We start from the raw sequence: 12,129 nt of genomic DNA, 5'->3' as shown, positions 1-12,129 counted from the left end.
TGTCACTGCTATTTCCACTTTCTCATTAACACTCTTTCTGATTCCTCTATCCTTTGGTCATGCCTTCCTTCATTTCTCTCCTCTTGCGTACTCTGCTATCCCAAATTCCAAATCCAACCCTTCAGCACTCTCCAACCTATTACTCTTGTGCCACCTTCCCAGACTAGATGGATTTCATCCTGGATAAGTCAATATCTTCCTCCATGCACCTCATGGCATCTTCAGAAGGGCCCTTGAGACATTCATCATTGTTTTAAGACAAGCAGTAACCCCAACTGTTAGTATTCTCTCGCCTTCTTTTCCTACCCAGTGCTCAAGCCGGGGGCTAATGTTGATCATTTCCTTCCCATCCAACTTACCCTTCCCAGTGCAGGCCCTGTGGACTGGGCCAACTCTCACCACCCCTCCACACACCTCTCTCCAACCCTGATTGTCTCTTTTCCTCTTATTTATATTTATCAAAATCCCTTTTGCAAGTTACTCTTGAATCCCTTTAAGGCAGTGGATTCCATATCATAACAAAATTGTTACCACAGAATTGTTACAACACAGGAGGCCATTCAGCCCATCATACACTGCCACTCCAAAGGAGCAATTTACCTCGTGCCATTCTCCTACCTTTTCCCTGTAGCCCTGCAATTCTTCCTTTTCAGATAATAATTCAATGTCCTTTTGAAAGCCTGTATTGAAACTGCCTCGTCACACTCTCAGGCAGTGCATAGAAACTAGAAACAGGAATAGGACATTTGGCCCTTCGAGCCTGCTCCGTCATTCATTTTGATCATGGCTGATCATCAAATTCAATATCCTGATCCCCCCTTCCCCCATATCCCTTGATCCCTTTAGCCCCAAGAACTATATCTAATTTCTTCTTGCAACCAATACAATTCCAGATCCTAACCACTCGCTGCGTGAAAATGTTTTTCCTCATGTTCTCCATTGCCTTTTTTGCCAATTACCTTAAATCTGTGCCCTCTCATTCTCGATTCTTACACAAGGGGAAACAGTTTCCCCCTATCCACTCTGTCCAGGCCCTTCATGATTTTGATGACCACCATCAAATCTCCTCTCGACCTTCTTGTCAAGGAAGGCAGTCCCACCTTCTCCAATCTTCCTACATAATTGAAGTTCCTCAGTCCTGTAACCATTCTTGTGACTCTTTTCTGCGCTCTCTCTAATGCCTTCACATCCTTCATAAAGTGTGGTGCCCAGCACTGGACACAATACTCCAATATGATGATGAGAGGTTTATCAAATAGCCAACATCTTACCAGTAATCAAATGATGTCTCTGCTCTGCAGTTTGCCTTGTGGAAGGCAATTGTGTCTTATGGTTTACATTAGAAGATTTATGTGAATAGAAACAGTGTTTCCTCCCTGTTGGCAGTCAGGCAGTCATTACTGGAGGTCACTCCAAGGATCCCATCGTAATGTACAATAATTTAATTTATTTGTCTTTGTAAACAATTGTAATAAATGTGGGATAGAAGACGAGTAGAAATGAATTTTTTTTTGATCTGCTGCCACTGAACATTTATGTCATCCTTTTAAAACTAAGACAAGATTTTAGCATGAAAGTTGAGATTTTTCAACAGCTTGCTACTATACTAAGAAGCAAAGAATTGACATGTTTGGCTTTTTATCCTCAAAGTGAGCTTCATTTTTTGGACAGAGCTCTGATGTATCATACTTTTACGTCACTTGGTTTCAATGCGTTGTTCTCCCAAGGATTTGGTCAGAACTTCAACTTAATTGTTGGCTGTTCTAAACTTTAATAAAACATCAACTTATTCCAAACCCCTTTTGGGTGTTGTCAGATGTCAAAAGCTGTCTGAGGAAATATGTAAGCAGACGCATGTTCAATGCAGAGCACTCAGCTTCTTTCAGCTTTAATTAATTAAAGCAACAAAATGGTTATGATTCCCATCGTCATTTGGTGCTTACATCAGGGAGCTGGGTTTGAATCTGTGGCCAGATTGATTAGATGGAGTGCTTTTACTTCTATTTGGCTGCACACATTCTAACTGGAGCAACCAGTGTTATCTGAGCTCCAACTGAGTGGGTGTCTGAGTTAGAAAATTGGCTGCAATTTTAACATTGAATTGGCAATCGTGTTCAGAAGGGTCACTGGGACAATTGGTTTAGGAAATGGAATTCAAATCAGGATGGAAATTCTCAGCAGGTCCTGACAGCATCGAGAAACAGAGTTAAGGTTTTGAGTCAAATATGAGTTCTTCAGTTCTGAAGAGACATATTGAACTTCAAACATCCCCAATTGGGGAAAACAATTTGGACGAGTATTTTTATTTCCCTGTTTTTACCGATGCTCCATTTTAAGACATACAAGACCAGTTCAAATCAGTATTCTTCTTTCTCCATTTATACTTTTTTTTTCCTTCTCTGTTTCTCTCTCTACAGATGCTGCCAGACCTGTTGAGTATTTCAGCACGTTCTGATTTTATTTCAGATTTCCAGCATTTTGCCATATTTTGCTTTTCGTTTGGGAAATTGAATTGTTACTCTTTTGAAGTCTAGATTAAGACACATTTCGGCTCAGGATAGATGGCATTCTGAACTGTGTTTGTGTCATTTTTAACTTCGAAGTGTTTGAGGCTGAGTACAAAAGGTGAGAAAGTATTTGTTCTGCCATACTTCACACCTTTAATGAGCAGGAAGTATTAAGGCTAAAACTGCCTGTCCTACCCGTACAACCCCTCAAATAAACCCTGGCTCATCCATTGATTTTATTGTATGTATATGATTATACAGTGTGATACTTTTGGAGATGGAAGCTGGCAACCAATTAGACCCATTGTTTTTATTCATTCATAGAATATGGGCATCGCTGGCTAGGCCAGCATTTATTGCCCATCCTAATTGCCCTTGAGAAAGTTTGGTTAGTTGCCTCTTAAACCCCTGCTGTTAGTACACCTACAGTACTGCTGGGAAGGGATTTTCAGGATTTCCAAAGACGTGAAGGTTAGGTTGATTAGCCATGCTAAATTTCCCCTTAGTGTTAGGGGGATTAGCAGAGTAAATGCGTGGGGTTACAGGGATAGGGCCTGGGTGGGATTGTTGTCGGTGCAAGCTTGATGGGCCGAATGGCCTCTTTCTATACTGTAGAGATTCTATGATTTATCCAGCAACAGTGAAGGAATGGTAATATTGTTCCAAGTCGGGATAGTGCCTGAAGGGAACTTGCAGGCAGTGTTGTTCCTTTATATCTGCTTCCCTTGTTCTTCTAAGTTGTAGAGGTCTCAAGTTTTAAAGGTGTTATTGTCATTGGAGGCTGAGGTGAGTTGCTCCAGTGCACCTTGCAGATAGTACACACTGCTGCCACTGTGAACTGGTGCATGTTTAAAGTGGGGGGATGGGATGCTAATCAAGCATCTGTTCATTTTCTTTCAAATTATTTTCTTTGAACACTTCCATTTATTGGTTATAAAATTATTGGAAATGGGGAAGAAAGTTTGTTTGAAAGGGCATGTGATTAGACCTCTAGGAATATGTCCAACTCGAGTTGGCAATCCTACTTGTGATCCCTAAGGCTTGTCCTTGCTATTCTGATTTTGGTTTAGCAGGCGTGAATGTCCACACTGGGTAACTAGAAATTTTACAGATGGCTGTGGATTGTGCAACAACTTGGTTTGTATCTTTTAAAACATAGCAGTAAAGACTTGTGTCAGATATCTGATCACCTACAAAAAAATGGAGAACACAGGCTGAGTTATCACTTTGATTTTCACAGTTCTGTTTTCGCTTTACATTTTACAGTCCCTTATTTTTGATGAAGTTGACCTATCGGATGCAAGCGTCGCCGAATCAAGCACAAAAAACGTCAACAACAGCTTCACGGTATGTCTTCGTTGTCATCATTCCTTTATCAAAGTATTGGGAGATTGGTCTGACTACTGGGGTTATTATCAAACAGTAATGGAGATGTCTATCAGTTTTTATATTGTGTACAAAACCTATGACTGACCATATTCTTTCTCGTACAATTGAATACTTAATTCCTAGATGGAATTACTAGGAATGCAGTTTTGTTATAATTACTGGTGCCATTCACTAGCAGCCATCTTTGAGTGTCTTCTCAACTTCGCTGTATTTGTTAGCTTGACTCAGTTGGTAGGCAGAGTCAGACATTGTTAAGCCAGGCAGCACTGAGCACTTAATCTCATACAATACGTCAGTGTGGTTTTGAGGCAAGGCAGTATTCTCGGAGGAGTCACGCTTTGGATGAGTCAATAAAGGGAGACTTTGCCCGCCGATTCAGATAGACTTAAAAGGTCCCTTGCAACTATTTGATGAAGTTGGGGCTTTTCCAATATCATGACCAACATTACTACCTCAACTAAAATATACCACTGAAATAGCAGATTAACAAGTCATTCACTTTGTTTGCCATTATTGGGATCAACATGGCCCTAAATAAAGTCACAAATGATCATTTTCTGTGATGTTATTTACCTGTTTGAAAATCAAGCTCACCCACAGCTAGCTGTCTAAATGCATAAAATCCTGAATATTAGATGTTAGTTCAAATCTTGCTGGGGCAGGGCATCTCACATACCATTAGTTAGACTTTCTCCCTTTACTCTTAACCTTGAAAAACCTTAACTTGCTGCAAGTGTGAGCTGATAATGATGCAGTGGGAGCAATGTGGTATCTGGGACCTCAGTGAATAACAGGACCAACAAAGGAGATTAAAGATTGATAAAGAAACAAAGGAATGACTGAGAATTAAAGTCAAATCAGGTAAGTTAAAGAAACACAAAGAGAGAAGAAAGATTGGATTAAAGGAGGTGCAAGAATATTAAGACTTGGGTACATTTGTGCAAATATCTTTGAAGACAGCACGACTGGTTTCTTATCTATAAAGCCCAAGGACATGGGATCTTGGGCTTTAAAGATAGCGGCACAGAATGAAAAGGCAGTTCAGCCCTGGCTAGAGCATTGTGTCCAATTAAGAGTACCACATTTAAAGAACGATGTGAAGGCTTTGGAAAGGGTACGAAAGGAGATTACTAAGAGTGATTCCACAGTTGAGGCAAACAATTACCCACGCAGACTTAGATGACATAGGGCTGTTCTCTTTAGAGCAGAAAAGACCAGGGACGATTTGGTAGAGAAACTATTTACAATACTGAAGGGCTGATAACCAGATGCCATAGATTTAAGGTGTTTGGGAAAAATGGCAGAGGCAACACGAGGAAAAACTTTTTATTTTGGAATGTTATGATGCCCATGGGAAAATTCCAACCCAAGTTTACTAAATAACCCCTAAATGAAGAAATTACCAACAAGACGATGGTAACCTGAGCTAGTATTGATGTAGATTAAACATGAATTAACAGACCAATGATACTTCAAATAAAAAGGTAAATTTCACTAAGATACATCTCACACGATCAGCAGATATGCAATGCTACATAGCTATACCAGTCCACAATGTGCTGTTCTTTATTCACCCAAGATAGGTTAAGAATCCTATCTGACAACGACTTTCATCTTTGAGTTTCATGGATGTGAGTATCATCAGCTAGACAAACTTCGATGAACTCTCTCTCTCTCTCTCCCTCGAGTTAGTACAGTATTGATCACGTAACTTTCCAGTGTTCCTTTTCAATCAACCAACCAATAACAGGCCGATTCATGGTTTGGTCACTTTTGGGAAAACACCCAGCTCTTTGGTAACACCAATCTATTCACACAGCTTTCCAGGTTTTAGACCTTTTTAGCCAGCTCATACAATACCCCCAAGAACTCCTTTCTCCTTCTCTGCCAAACAGAAAAACTGACCATTTCTTTAGAATAATTTACTCCTTCCCCTCACAAGAATTTCCCGTGTTCCTCTTTCTGTCATTGTCTGTTTTCTCTTTGTGTCTGCATCTATACACTGATCACCTTCACTCTCTGCTTGTAGCCCTCCTTTGTGTCTGCATCTATACACTGATCACCTTCACTCTCTGCTTGTAGCCCTCCTTTGTGTCTGCCCACACAGCTTCTATCTTAACTTCCTTCCAGTAAATACTACTGCCAGGTAAAAGGTTGCCAGGTCACATGGACTAGTATTTTTAATTATCCAAAATGTTGCAATTGATCCCTTTACCATTGATGCAGACTCTTAAAAGTCCTTTCAAACATTCTTAAACAATTAGAGATTTAACAAGCATTTTAAAGAAATTATAAATCTGCTCTACCTTACAGTATCCTGAGCTTTATTAATAGGGGCATAGAGTACCAGCAAGGAGGTTATGCTAAACTTATTCAAGACACTTGTCGAACCTCAGCTGGGTATTGTGTACGGTTCTGGGTGCCACACTATAGGAAGGATATAAATGTATTGGAGAGAGTGCAGAAGAGGTTTACAAGAATGATTCCAGGGATGAGAAACTTCACTTATGAGGATAGATTGGAGAAGTTGGGACTGTTCTCCTTGGAGAGAAAGAAGCTAAGAGGAAATTTGATAGAGATGTCGAAAGTCATGAGCGGATTGGACAGAGTAGATAGAGAGTAACTGTTCCTGCTCGTAAAAAGATCGAGAATAAGAGGCCACAGATTTAAAGTGATTTGTAAAAGAAACAAACGTGGTGTGAGAAAAACCTTTTCATACAATAAGTGGTTCAGGTTTGGAATGCACTGTCTGGAAATGTGGTGGAGGCAGGTTCAAGCAAGGCATTCAAGAGGGCATTGGATGATTATTGAATAGAAACAATGTGCAGGAGTACAGGGAAAAGGCAGGAGAATGGCATCAAGTCATGATGTTCATTTGGAGAGCTGGTGCAGACACAATGGGCTGAATGATCTCCTTCTGTGCCATAACAATTCCGTGATTCCCAGGTCAAGGACATCACACCACTGAGTGGCTAGGATTGAGAATGCAGTGCCTCAAAAGGTGGTGGAAACACATTCAGTAGTAATTTTAAAAATGAATTTGGATAAACACTGGAAGAGAAACAAAATTGCAGGGTTATAGGGAAAGAGCAGACAAGTGGTATGAACTAGATTACTAACTAAGATTACTTAGATTCTCTAAGAAAGAGATTGCCCACAGCTGATGGGCTGAATTCTGTGTTCCATTACTATATCATTTTGTAAGAGAGAGGGAAATGAGGCAGAAAGAAAAAATAAGAAAAAAATTACATTTGACAATTTAAAAATCTCAAACAATTTACATGCAAAATGTAAATAAAATTAAACAGTTTAAACCAGGGTAGTAAAACATCTGGCCTGTGTGCCACAATCTAGCCCACCAGGCCTCTCTATCTGTCCCATGGAGCCAGTGTTCAAATTGCAGGTAAATGGACACGACACATTCTGCTAAAAACTGCTCCTCCAATCACAGGCCTCTTCTCTTGTGTGTGTGTGTGTGTGTGTGTGTATGGGTGGGACAGTGTGTGTGTGTGTGTGTGTGTGTGTGTGTGTGTATATGGGTGGGACAGTGTGTGTGCGCCCGTGCGTGCGCGCCTGGCTCAGTGGGAAGCGATGGCCTTATGGTCTTATCCCTAAACTATTAATCCAAAATCTCAGCTAATGTTCTTGGGGACCCAGGTTCAAATCCTGCCATGGCAGCTGGTGAGTTTGAATTCAATAAAAAAAATCTGGAATTAAGTATCCACTGATGACTATGAAACCATTGTCGATTGTCGGAAAAACCCATCTGGTTAATTAATGTCCTTCAGGGAAGGAAATCTGCTGCCTTTACCTGGTCTGCCCGACATGCACTCCGGAGCCACAGCAACATGGTTGACTCTCAATTGCCCTCTGAACAAGGGCAACTAGGGATGGGACTGGGGTAAACACAGTAAGAAGTCTCACAACACCAGGTTAAAGTCCAACAGGTTTATTTGGTAGCAAAAGCCACTAGCTTTCGGTGCGCTGCTTCGGAAGGGGAGCGTTCCGAAAGCAAGTGGCTTTTGCTACCAAATAAACCTGTTGGACTTTAACCTGGTGTTGTGAGACTTCTTACAATAAATGCTGGCCAGCCAGCAACACCCATGTCCCACGAATGAATAAAAAAAACTTCCATCATCCTCACCCCGACACACCAACACTCACACCCACTCACACAGTGCATGTGGGGAAGGGTGAATGAGTGATCACCCTGACTGAGTCAGACACACACACACACACATACACTCACACTCTAATCGTCATCTTTATTAATTACTCATTTTTAAACTGACTACTTTCATGCTTTGACATTTTGTTTTGCTGAGAAAGTTGTTTCTTTTCTTCACACCTCAACTTTATTTTAAAAATTTATGTTTAATGCTTTGCTAATTATTTTTCTGAAATTTGCTCATCTGCCCCTTGAATGAGAAAAAAATTGAACTCCTCCTCCTCCCCTCTCCTCCCCCTCCACCTCCCCCTCCCCCTCCCCTCCCCCCCTTCCCCTCCCACCCTCCCCCTCCCACCCTCCCCCTCCCTCTCCCCTTCCCCTCCCACTCCCCCTTCCCCTCCCTCTCCCCCCTCCCTCTCCCCCCTCCCCCTCCCTCTCCCCCCTCCCCCCTTCCCACCACCCTCCCTTCTCCCTCCCTCACACCTCCCCCTCCCCTCCCGCCTCCCCCTCCCCTCCCGCCTCCCCTCCCGCCTCCCCCTCCCCTCCCGCCTCCCCTCTCCTCCCCTCTCCCCTCTCTTCACCCTCCCCCCTCCCCCTCCTGGCTCCCTCCTCCCCCTCCCCACTTCCCCCTCCCCCTCCCTTTACCCTGCCCCCGACCCATCCCCTCCCGCTCCCCCCTCCCCTCCCCTCCCCCTCCCTTCCCCCCTCCCCCTCCCTTCCCCCTGTCCCTCCCTTCCCCTGTCCCTCCCTTCCCCCTCCCCTCCCTTCCCCCTCCCTTCCCCCTGTCCCTCCCTTCTCCCCTCCCCTTCCTTCCCCCCTCCCCCTTCCTTCCCCCTCCCCCTCCCTTCCTGCTCCCCCTCCCTTCCTGCTCCCCCTCCCTTCCCGCTCCCCCCTCCCTTCCCCCTCCCCCCCTTCCCCCTCCCCCCCCCCTTCCCCCTCCCTTCCCTCCCTGTAGTGGGATCTTTTCTTTACTCCACTTACTGGCCGGTATTTGGGGGTCTGCCGATAGCTGTGAGTGTCTCTCTCTGACAGGCCTTGAAACTTCAAAGGCTGGGGAATGCTGCACTGGGGCAACTCCGCAGGAGAGAGCGCTGAACCAGGCTCACCGTTTATACCTGACCGGTAACCTGATACTTATATCACACAGCCATCCCAAAACCGCCACCAAGGCCTGAGTGATTCTCTCCCTTGTTGGTGGGACAACGGCCACCCTGCACCTACTCCACTCGAGTAGGTCTCCAAGAGAGAGAACAGAGAGACTCTGTCCTTTTTATCTCCTGACCAGCAGTCTCCCTTGAGTGAGCGGGTTCGAATCGCTCAGATCACCCTCGGTTCTAGACTCCGGATTTATGGTAAGGGATATTGAAACTGTGACCTCGTCAGAGTGCGCTGATGAGAGAACAAAGGCAAGACGGACTGCAACAAGTTTCAAAACTTACAGTGATTTATTAACAATAGAATCAACCTCTCCAATACCCCGCCACACATGAATAAAACTTATACTTTATACTATCACAATGGGAGAAATGTTAACGTACAACGTAAAATCTTACTTCACACAGTTCAAAACAAGATTACTGAACTTTAAAATTACAATACCTCACCCCTCCCCTTGCCTCAACCTCTATCATATCCTCAGGAGCTTCACAAGATTGGCTGGGATACTCACAATTCTAAAAGGGGTTCCTTTGTGGTGGGCTCGAATGTCTCAGTGCAGGGTCGAAACTGGGCTGCTGTTGGTCTTCACCTCTGCACATCAGCTTGCGATTCTGGAAGAGAGCTCGGTCTGGCTTGTCTGTCTCCCTTGATCTTAACTTCCGCCCAATTTAACAACCAACTTCCCTGCCCTCGTAGGTGATTTTCAAGGACAATGGCCTTCCGTTCCCTTCCCTTCCCCCTCCCCCTCCCTTCCCCTCCCTTCCCCCTCCTCCTCCCCCCCCTTCCCCCTCCCCTCCCCTCCCTCCCCCTCCCCTCCCCCCCTCTTCCCCCTCCCCTCCCCTCCCCCCTCCCCTCCCCCTCCCTTCCCCCTCCCCTCCCCCTCCCTTCCCCCTCCCCCTCCCTTCCCCCTCCCCCTCCCCCTCCCCTTCCCCCCTCCCCTCCCCTCCCTTCCCCCTCCCCCTCCCTTCCCCCTCCCCCTCCCTTCCCCCTCCCTTCCCCCTCCCCCTCCCTTCCCCCTCCCCCTCCCTTCCCCCTCCCCCTCCCTTCCCCCTCCCCCTCCCCCTCCCTCCCTCCCCCTCCCCCTCCCTTCCCCCTCCCCCTCCCCCTCCCTTCCCCCTCCCCTCCTCCTTCCTTCCCCCTCCCCTCCCTTCCCCTCCCCCTCCCTTCCCCCTCCCTTCCCCCTCCCTTCCCCCTCCCTTCCCCCTCCCTTCCCCCTCCCCCTCCCTTCCCCCTCCCCCTCCCTTCCCCTTCCCCCTCCCTTCCCCCTCCCCCTCCCTTCCCCCTCCCCTCCCTTCCTCCCTCCCCCTCCCCCTCCCTTCCTCCACCCCTCCCCTCCCTTCCCCCTCCCATCCGCTCCCTTCCCCTCCCATCCCCTCCCTTCCCCCTCCCTTCCCCCTCTCATCCCCCTCCCTTCCCCCTCCCATCCCCCTCCCTTCCCCCTCCCTTCCCCCTCCATCCCCCTCCCTTCCCACTCCCATCCCCTTCCCTTCCCCCTCCCTTCCCACTCCCTTCCCCCTCCCTTCCCCTTCCCTTCCCCCTCCCTTCCCCTTCCCTTCCCCCTCCCTTCCCCCTCCCATCCCCTTCCCTTCCCCTCCCTTCCCCCTCCCATCCCCCCTCCCATCCCCCCTCCCCTCCCCTCCCCCTCGCTTCCCCCTCCCCTCCCCCATCCCTTCCCCCCTCCCCCTCCCTTCCCCCGCCCTCCCTCTCCCCCTACCCCTTCCCTTCCCCCTCCCTTCCCCCTCCCTCTCCCTCCCCCCTCCCCCTCCCCTCCCCTCCCCCCCCTCCCTCCCCCTCCCTCCCCCTCCCCTCCCCCTCCCCCTCCCTTCCCCTCCCTTCCTCCTTCCCTCCCTTCCCGCTCCCTTCCCCCTCCCTTCCCCCTCCCCCCTCCGCCTCCCTTCCCCCTCCCTTCCCCCTCCCCCCTCCCTTCCCCATCCCCCCTCCCCTCCCCCTCCCCCTCCCCCTCCCCCCTCCCCCTCCCTTCCCCCCTCCATTGCCCCTCCCCTTCCCCCTCCCCCTCCCTTCCCCCCTCCCTCCCTTCCCCCTCTCCATTGCCCCTCCCTCCCCCTCCCCCTCCCTTCCCCCTCCCTTCCCCCTCCCTTCCCCCTCCCCCTCCCTTCCCCCTCCCCCTCCCTTCCCCCTCCCCCTCCCCTCCCCCTCCCCTCCCCTCCCTTCCCCCTCCCTTCCCCCTCCCTTCCCCTCCCCCTCCCCTTCCCCCTCCCTTCCCCTCCCCCTCCCTTCCCCCTCCCCCTCCCTGCCCCCTCCCATCGCCTTCCCCCTCCCATCGACCTCCCCCCCTCCCATCGCCCTCCCCCCTCCCATCGCCCTCCCCCCCTCCCTGCCCCCTCCCCCCCTCCCCTGCACCCTCCCCCCTCCCTGCCCCCTCCCCCTCCCTGCCCCCTCCCCCCTTCCTGCCCCCTCCCCCTCCCTGCCCCCTCCCTCCCCCCCTTCCCCCTCCCTCCCCCCCTTCCCCCTCCCTCCCCCCCTCCCCCTCCCCCCCCTTCCCCCTTCCCCCCTCCCTCCCCCCCTTCCCCCTCCCTTCCCCCTCCCTCCCTCCCCCCTCCCTTCCCCCTCCCCTTCCCTCCCCTCCCTTCACCTCCCCCTCCCTACCCCCTCCCCCTCCCTCCCCCTCCCCTTCTCCCTCCCCCCTCCCCCTCCCTTCCCCCTCCCTCCCTCCCCCCTCCCTCCCCCTCCCTCCCTCCCCCTCCCTCCCCCCTCCCTCCCTCCCCCCTCCCTCCCCCTCCCTCCCCCCTCCCTCCCCCTCCCTCCCCCCCTCCCTCCCCCCCTCCATCCCCCCTCCCTCCCCCCTCCCCCTCCCCCTCCCCTCTCCCTCCCCCCTCCCTCCCCCCCTCCCCCTCCCTCCTCCCCTCCCCCTCCCTTTCCCCCCTCCCCCTCCTCCCCCTCCCCCTC

General features: G+C 49.4%; 1 protein-coding gene across 2 annotated transcripts in view; it reads left to right on the top strand.

Moving 5' to 3' along the window:
- dgkh (diacylglycerol kinase, eta) overlaps positions 1-12,129 on the top strand; it is a 545,677-nt gene that overhangs the window by 251,594 nt on the left and 281,954 nt on the right. For both annotated transcript variants that reach the window (XM_078232299.1, XM_078232298.1), the window contains exon 3: positions 3,774-3,854. In XM_078232299.1, the coding sequence (XP_078088425.1) occupies positions 3,774-3,854 (81 nt within the window). The remainder of the gene's footprint in view (positions 1-3,773; positions 3,855-12,129) is intronic.

This window comes from Mustelus asterias, chromosome 17, assembly GCF_964213995.1.
Source record: "Mustelus asterias chromosome 17, sMusAst1.hap1.1, whole genome shotgun sequence".
In the NCBI taxonomy this organism is placed as follows: Eukaryota; Metazoa; Chordata; class Chondrichthyes; order Carcharhiniformes; family Triakidae; genus Mustelus; species Mustelus asterias.
This window is presented reverse-complemented; position numbering and strand designations above follow the sequence as displayed.